This window comes from Anoplophora glabripennis, unplaced genomic scaffold, assembly GCF_000390285.2.
Source record: "Anoplophora glabripennis isolate ALB-LARVAE unplaced genomic scaffold, Agla_2.0 scaffold66, whole genome shotgun sequence".
In the NCBI taxonomy this organism is placed as follows: domain Eukaryota; kingdom Metazoa; phylum Arthropoda; class Insecta; order Coleoptera; family Cerambycidae; genus Anoplophora; species Anoplophora glabripennis.
In genome coordinates, this window is record NW_019416742.1 from 527,779 (window position 1) to 536,698 (window position 8,920).

Below are 8,920 nucleotides of genomic sequence, written 5' to 3' on the forward strand. Positions count from 1 at the left end.
CCATGCTCTCTCTTATCTTGCCCCCCATAGCCCATTGACTGGCGACGCCCTTGCTCCCGAGATTCTTTGGAGAAGATCGGTAGGAAACGCGATGCGACCGCGACCAGCTCGCGAAAGCCTAATGCGAATGCATACATTCAAAAACATGGGAAGGAAATCTACCGCGCGCGATCGCAACTAGCACAGTCCGCGACGGGACGGGACCGCAACCGCCTAATGCGTAAAAATTAACACCTTCGTAGCGTTGGGTTGAATAATATTTCTTTCCAATGCTCAAAATAATATTTTCAAATGTTTTCTCAAAATGTTTACAAATTATTTTCATTATAAATCTTTACTTATCCTCACTTTTTTACCCTATTTTAGGGGATATTTTAGCGTTTTACTAAAAAAATGTTCTCGTAGATCAGTTTTTGGGCTGCAGATTCGAATTCAGCATAAAAAAAATACTCAAAATCTATGTACTCATATCTCTGGCACAGAACTTGGGGCTATGTAATTAATCACTAAAAATGAAAAGAGCAACTCTGAGTCAACCATATATATTTCTAAGTAATTAACTTAACATAACTTTTGGAACATTCTACTTATAATATTTTCTGACAAATGGGGTGCCAACAGAAGGGGATGAGGGATGAACCGCGATATAGTCGAGCGATCTCTGTATTGCTGGAGGGATAGGTGGAGAGGTTGGTAATACGTTTCCAGAAGGTTGGAATCCATTTGTATCAGCAAGGTAAGAAACTTGTACAGGTACTCCTTCGGGGGATGTGTACTGGTAAGATCCTGCAGCTGCAATAGCGGAACCTGAACCAGCCACCACTAAGTTTCCAGATTCTTGGGTGGATATCCCATTTTCGGTATCATAGCTATAAGAAAATACATATGATGTAGATATGATATGTATAACTTCATTTATTTCTTCTTTTTTCGACGAGGATAAGTTGAAGAAAAGATTTCCAATGAAACATAAGGTCTGTAAATTAATGTTTTTAGAAAGCAAATATGAGCAGTAAAAGTACAAAAATGCTTTTCATTTGTGCAAGGGTGATCTGATTTTGTTCATTTATATTTCGCAATTGACTGTACAATACAAAAATAATAATCCTTAATTAACGATTGTTCACTTGTATAATAATGCCGATCTTGCTTCTATATTTTGTAAACTCTCAAAATGAACACAATCGTATTTATAAAATCTGTTGTTCTGATTCAAGCAACACTAATGGACAGAGCCATATAGTGTATTAGCACATAGTACATATACACATGACTGACTTGTTTCATTCATTTTTACGAAACGATTGACCATTAAAATTGGGGCTAGGTAATTTGTAACATTTGAAATGTAGTAAACTTAAACATAAAATGTATGTAATAGTTATGATCCGTTGGAGATCAGTTTACACCTTTCACCTCAATTGCAGCCATTCTTAAACATTGTCGGTGTGTGATACGGTGATCTTGTCCAAAATCTAGATTATCTAGTTGTTTGGAGGAAGCGAACGACCTACATGTCTATATGATAACAAGTATCATTTGCAAAATAAATGTTAACTGAGCGGGACAGCTCAACTGTTTGTGGTCAATGATAAATTCAATTTATTCAGACAACGTGAGGGTCAGTTAGACAAGTTTCTCAGAGCTACAATAAACATCAACAATAAAATATCAAAAATATATTATATGTAAGGGTGTCCCGAAAGGTCATGTCAAAAATGCAGGGGAGGTCAAAATAGTTGTAGTATTTCAAAAAAAAAATTCCTTTCGGGCTTCGTTGTGGAGTTATTGTTATATCAAAGAAAAAATTTTGAAAAACAAATTTTAATTATAACTTCTAACAATAAGTTGTTACCAGGACAACAATGCAATTTGGGCAATTAAAGTAACTCATGGTAATGTTCATTTACAAGTTTAAAGTGATGTTCAATATGTCTGGATTATACAGGAGCAGACGAAATTATCTATTTAAATTTATACATCTTTGACAGCGTTACCATATTTGGCATTTTTCTTTCATAGTTCGATTCCTCTCTCACTTTGCTATCAGTCAATATCTTGTACCGTTTTTGAGAAAATGGAATTTTATTAACATTGTATCAAAAATGTGACTTTTGTAAAAATCTTGGTTTCTATAGAATTAAAAGAAAAATGAGAACTATTAAGTAAGATGTTGAATATGTGCACCATGAACTTCAATGCATTTTCTGAAATTACTCAAACACCTCTGCTGAACTCGAAATAACATGTGGCAATCATTTCTAATGATATCAGCGTATGTAATTAAAAGATTTAATAATTCTTCTCTACTATTTATAGAAGTTTGATAAACGGAAAAGGACTACCTCGACCGATCCATCGATCAGGAAATGTGGTATTTAAATAAGCCCCTACTGACCTGCTAAAATGGGCTGGTGCACCATCGGGCATAAGCCACATGTTATTTCAAATATTTAAAGGGGCGTCTTCTAATAAAGGGTTATGGTGTTCTTGCAGTAAATGTAAGTATTTATCCACATTTAAGGCCAATTCCCACATAGCAGCGCCGCAGCAGCGCGGCAGCAGCGCTTCATAGCGTCGCTGCGATGCAAAAGCTTGGTAGGTATTCCCACTTAGCAGTGCAGCACCAGCGCAGCGGTTAATATTTTAGAAGAGTAGTGTTCCGACTATCTAATAGAACGAACGTATTTTATTTTCAAAATGTCGAGTTCCTCGTCTAGTGATATCCTAGATATATAATTTATTAATATTGCCTTAATCCTACTTAGAAATGTAGAGTTTTGTCAGTAATTTTATATTACTCTAACAAAATCAAACTACCTGCATTTACTAACTACATATAATTAGTGATTACAAAGTCCAACAGTCACCGCGAAACGTCTGGTACCTCTCCCACAGCCAAATAGTGAGCGATATGTATCGAGATTTGCCGAAGACACAGCAGTGTTTGCTGCTTCCTAATGTCCACTTGGCAGCGCGACGAAGGTCAGAGCAGCAAGGAACGCTCTCAGAGGCGTTGAATTTTGACGCGCTGCGCTGCTGCCGCGCTGTGCTGCTTATGTGGGAACTGTTCCATTTAAAATTATGGATATTTTTAGGAGCAGCATTTGCAGCGACGCGCCGCGCTGCTGCGGCGCTGCTATGTGGGAATTGGCCTTTAAAGTGTCATCAATGATCCCACTAAGTAGTTTTCAACTATTTGTATCCATACATTAATGATAAATTTTTGTTAGTGTTTTGTCTGAATAATAGCATAGGGGTTTTTGTCACTTCAAACATGCAAATTCTATTTGGAAAACGATTGGCGTAAATCCGAACAGTTTCAGAAGCATTACATTCTGCAAAATCGTACATTAGATGAATATCTGCAAATTCTTCCTAGCTAAAATCTTCCATGACACTGAATCAACAAGTGGTGTCAAAATGATTTGTGACAAATATCTAACTGCAAATTATACATACTTGTGGACAGTCATCTCAATTTTCATAAAAACCAAGATGTTTACAAAAATGTTAATATCGCATTTTTAATACAATACATTTATGTTAATAAAATTCGATTTTCTCAAAACAATACATCTTGTATTGTTTCGACTGATATAATACCTTTTTTAGCAAAGTGAAACAGGAATCGAACTATAAAAGAAAAATGCCAAATTTGGCAACGCTGTCAAAGATGTATAAATTTAAATGGATAATTTCGTCTACTCCTGTATAATCCAGGCATGTTGAATATCAGTTTAAACTTGGAAATGAACATTACCATGAGTTACTTTAATTGCCCAAATTTCATTGTTGTCATGGTAACAAGTTATAATTGGAATTTGTTTTTCAAACTTCTCTCTTTGAAGGCGAATAACTCCACAACAAAGTCCGATAAGAAAAATGCTTTTATGAAGTACTATAACTATTTTGACCTCCCCTGTAAATTCCTTCATTTTTAGTATGACACTTCCGGACACCCTGTATATACAAGAGCCGGCAGAATTACGAATTAGTAAAGGAATAATAAATACACTTACGCATAATGATACTGGCTGCCATCAGGGGCAATATCACTTTCTGACCGAAGAATGGCGATGAATTTTCCATATGGTTGGGGGCTGTACGTAGGTGAAGGTAGTGGACTGTACCTTGATAATGGTGCTGGGAATACTGGTGGCTTAGTTGAATATTGGCGAAGAGCACCAGGGAAGGTAGCTGGAGTAACAGTTGCTACCAGAGCAGACAGAAAGATCTAGAAATTGAGCCATTGAATTAAAAACTAAAATCAAATAAAATGTAAGTCATTCATTTTCAAGAAAGTTTTGTCGAACGTAACGTAGCGAGTAAAATGGCTCCGCCCAGTACGCGCTGCAGACGATCCTCTGTTTTTGAAATTTACACATCATGAACAATGTAGGTAGTATTATGTAGATGATAACAAATATTACAGTCGATAATAATGTAATCATTGCTCATCATATGGAAAATGTTTATCAACCGGTTTTTCAGAAATATTACTTTGTCAAACGTATTAGCTTCGGTAATAAAGCCAAATGTAGTGCAGACAAGCAATCACGTGATTTTCTATAACAGAATAATTTGACATTTTTCGTCAAGAAAAAAATTGTTCTTTTCTCAAAATGTAAATGTTAAAACAATACCTATTAAAGTATTGATGAGATTTTTTACATTTTTTTAAATATTGATTGTTTATGTTCACTGTTTTCACATAAATGAGTTTTTAGTGTTTGCACATTTTTCTCAGAAAAACTAAAATACGTTAATTAAGCGTAGCTAACACAAAGTTTATTTAGTTTCAGCAAGTTATTGCAGAACCGACCAGTGATGTAAAAAATGTACACACAAAGAAGGCCTTTATTTTCTTTTAATTCAGTTTATGTATCTGTTAACCAAATAGGAAATTGAAATAAATTGAATTTAGAATCAGTTTTTGATTTGAAAAATTTTTAATAACACATTTTCAGTAGTCTATATACAAAAAACTTAGTTAAACTAAAATCTAGTCACAAAAACTCATTTAAACGATGATTGTAGTAACAAGAAGTAAGTAATTTATACTTAAATTAAAAATGTTCTTCAAAAAAATAATAATAAAAATTCTCTACAACCGAATAATAAACAATAAATTCTTCTTTATGTAAGTATATTTCTGTATTTTGCCATTTTCAACATTTTTTGACAAAAATTTAAAACTTAATGATTTTCTGAATAAAAACTATTGCCAAAATAATTTGTTGCTAATGTTAATATACAGCTTGAAAAGATAAAGAGATCTGCATGAATTTTATAGAAAATATGTGGTAGTTATTAGTTCTTACCAACTTCAACATCCTGACTTTATATTTGGAAGAGTATCTGTACGAGACTGACTCTAAAACAATTCGACTTAATATATATGATACGATTATGAACAAAAAATAGGTTCATCCTCAAATTTTAAAAAGGTTATACGCCTACTCCAGAAATACTGCAGAACTGGTTTCGCATCATATACCGTAACGGTAGCAAATTTCACAATTAGGCATCACCGGAAGCGTTAGAAATACTCGAATAAGGAATATTATTATTAGTTAAAAACATATTGAGTATGATAGTTGCGCACTCATATTTATTATGAATCAGTAAAATTTTTAAAAGTCTAAGTAATTGAATTTCAATATAGGTACAGGAAAATAATAATTATTTTTTAATTTTCTATTTGGAGACTTAAATAAATCAAATTTGAAGACACCTACACGTTTAAGTTGATACCTGCAACTCCTTAAGGAAATATAGCAGTGTACAGCCATCTAATGTTTCTGTAATAAATACACTACGGAAAAAATTAAGGGAACAAAGAGAAAATCAGAAATTGGCTGTATTTTAGTGAAAAATGGTAGTATCAAGATAAAAAGCAGTTTGAAGCTGCAAGGCTCTAATTTCGAGATCTTTTTACAAAAAAAAAGTTCACTGAGATGCAGCTTGTCAAAAAACATTTTCAGATTTTTTTTGTTCCCTTAATTTTTTCCAGTAGTATATTATATTACATATTTTCCTTTAAATAAATGTCGTCATATTACGAGTTAGAACAGTTCCGTTCTAGAGATACAAGATGGTTTACATTTAAAAAAAGATACAAAATCTTTTCCCGAATCTGTTTTGAAATCAGTTTTGAGATATTTCACTTAGACCCTAAAATACAATTAAAAAATTGGTTTGTTGTTTTCTCATACGGCTACCTAAACTTAAAATCATTGTGAATACAACGATATAATTTATAAACAACTGTTTTATTTTCTGAACGCCCTATTGAATTTTCATGTTAAATCAATACATCGAACGGACCACGCACGTTTTTATGGAAAATTGGTTTCTGTCAATTTTTTTGAAACTGAAAAATTTTAATTCACAACACGTCGATCAAAAGTCTCAATGAGCACGAAGCTCTAAAGCCACCCCCAACACCCCAAAAGTCAGAGAAGCACGTAACAGGCTATATTGGTGGATTGCCTAGCCGAAATATTTTCCTACTGTAGTGGGATCTATAGCTACCCAAACCATCACTAGGCTCGAGCCTACAGCCACTTAGACCATCACCTCTCACGACACTTCAAAACCCCGACAATTATACCCCCACCCCAAACCTCACAATACCACCCCCTACCAAAGCCCACACGGTATGGTTTTACCGCGGTCTTACGGGTTATGAAACCATTTGATGGTGTATTTTATCTCACAGCAATCTAAAACATCAGTACACAAGCCCTTTCGGCCTCTGAATTATACCCCCACCCCAACCCCTCAAACACAACCCCTTCCAAAGCCTGTCAAATGACTTTGCACATCTTATGGGTTGTGAAACTATATATTATCCCTCAGTGACCATTATTAGACACAATCCTTCGACCCTCGTAATACAACCCCACCCCTTTAACCTTCCATCCCCCAAAGCTCACCTTACGACTTTTTACTGCTTACTGGTTGCGAAATCATTTGACTATGTATTTTTTTGCACATTCACTAAAATCATCACTACACACGACCGCGACCCTTCAAACCCTCAACAAGTAAACTTCCAGCCCACCAGACCCCACAAACCCATTCCTTTCTCACGTCTGCTTCATAGCTTTGGACATCTTACGGGTCGTGAAAGCATATACAGCGACTTAAATCATTACCACATGCCTATCACATGGCTTTACACATGTTACGGGTTGTGAAATCATTTTTCATCTCACAGCGACATAAATCACCTAAACTACACATGACTTTTCGACTCCCGTATCACACCCAGCCCCTTCAACTTTTCAATCCCACCCTCTACCAAAGCCTGAATTATGACTTTTCACTGCTTAGTAACTGCAACCAGTAAGCAGTAAAAAGTCGTAAGGTGTATGGGGTTGGGTTGTATTACGATGGTCGAAGAGTCGTGTCTAGTGATGATCACCGAGGGATAATATATAGTTTCACAACCACTGAGATGTACAAAGTCATTTGGCAGGCTTTGGAAGGGGTTGTGTTTGAAGGGTTGGGATGGGGGTATAATTCAGGGGCCGAATGGGGTTGTGTACTGATGGTTTAAAACGCTGTGACACAAAATACATCATCAAATGGTTTCATAACCTGTAATACCGCGGTAAAATCATACCGTGCGGGCTTTGGTAGGAGGTGGTATTGTGAGGTTTGGGGGTGGGGGTATAATTATAGGGCTTTTGAAGATTCGTGTGAGTGATGGTCTCAATGGCTGTAGATTGAAATGCACGATCAACTGGGTTCACAACTAGTAAGAAGTAATAAGCTACATAGCTGTCTTTGGTAGGTGTGAAAGCGGGAGAGAGGGGGGAGTGGTAGGGGGTTGAAGGCTCGAGCCTAGTGATGGTGTGGGTAGCTATAGATCCCACTACAGAAGGAAAATATTTCGGTTTGGCAATCCACCAATACAGCCTGTTACCTGCTTCCCCGACCTTTGGGGGTGGTTTCGGGGGGTTGGGGGTGGTTAACAACTAAATATTTTTTGTAGTTTGAGCTACCTTGTGTTAACTCCCTCTTGGACGGACATTCCCTTGAACGGACGCACAACGCAAGAAAATATTCTCTTAAAAAACAAAATAAAAAGGAAACAGTTAAAAATTGCTTCCGTAAAGCAGAATTTAACCATGAAAATATGCTAAGTGAAGATCAGTTAACTGAGTATGTTACATCTGATCCAAAAATAACAATTTTTTGGAATCGACTGATAATGAAAACGTTAATGATTTTTTGAACCTAGATGAAAATTTGTATGTTGAAGATCCAGATTCAGAACTAGAAATTGAAAATCCTGTTGAAATACAAGAATTTTCCGAAGATTCTTATGTCGATGAGGTTCCAGTACCAACAGAGGCTGTACCAAATTATGGTGAAATTATGGTATCGTAACCAATTAGCTTAAACATTTAGAGCTTCTTTCAAAATTAGAAATACGATTTCTGAACGCCATTTTAAAGAAAAAACATTTACATACATATACGTTTTAAATGTCCCAATTTCTTTAATTACAGTTTTCATTAATAAAACGATTTTTTTTCTTATTTCTTTTAAGCGGACACCCCTCTTAAAGGGACACTTTCAGTCGGTCCCGTTGGTGTCCGTCCAAGGGAGATTTAACTGTACACCCCTCCACTATTCACACACTTTTACCAGCGGTGTTTCCATTTCGCGAAACAGTTCTGGATAGCTTAACTTGAAATGGCTTTTCAAGTGACTTTGCTTTGATGTCATCAATATTCTGAAAACGGCGTCCTTTCAGCTCTGATTTTAATTTCGGAAATAAGGTCTAGCGAGTAGGGAGGGTGTAGAAGTAATCTGATTTTTGGCACAAAACTGACGAATCGAGAAAGCTGAGTGTGCGAGCGCATTGTCATGGTGCAAGAACCATGAGTTGTATCTTTTTGCG

The 8,920-nt window shown here is 35.8% G+C and overlaps 1 protein-coding gene across 1 annotated transcript; it reads right to left on the reverse strand.

Annotated features, from left to right (window-relative positions):
- Positions 1–526: 526 nt before the first annotated feature.
- LOC108917936 (endocuticle structural glycoprotein SgAbd-8-like) lies at positions 527–5,357 on the reverse strand. Its single transcript, XM_018724747.2, has 3 exons — positions 5,325–5,357; positions 4,023–4,237; positions 527–869 (listed from the first exon to the last, which is right to left on the reverse strand). The coding sequence occupies exons 1-3, from the start codon at positions 5,334–5,336 to the stop codon at positions 584–586; spliced, it is 513 nt and encodes a 170-aa protein (XP_018580263.1). The 5' UTR covers positions 5,337–5,357; the 3' UTR covers positions 527–583.
- Between the last annotated feature and the right edge of the window lie 3,563 nt (positions 5,358–8,920).

Excerpts from the sequence above, each read along its gene's own strand:
- LOC108917936 (XM_018724747.2), bottom strand. Across the intron at positions 870-4,022 it reads GGCAGCCAGTATCATTATGC|CTATGATACCGAAAATGGGA; the intron begins GTAAGTGTATTT and ends ATTTTCTTATAG.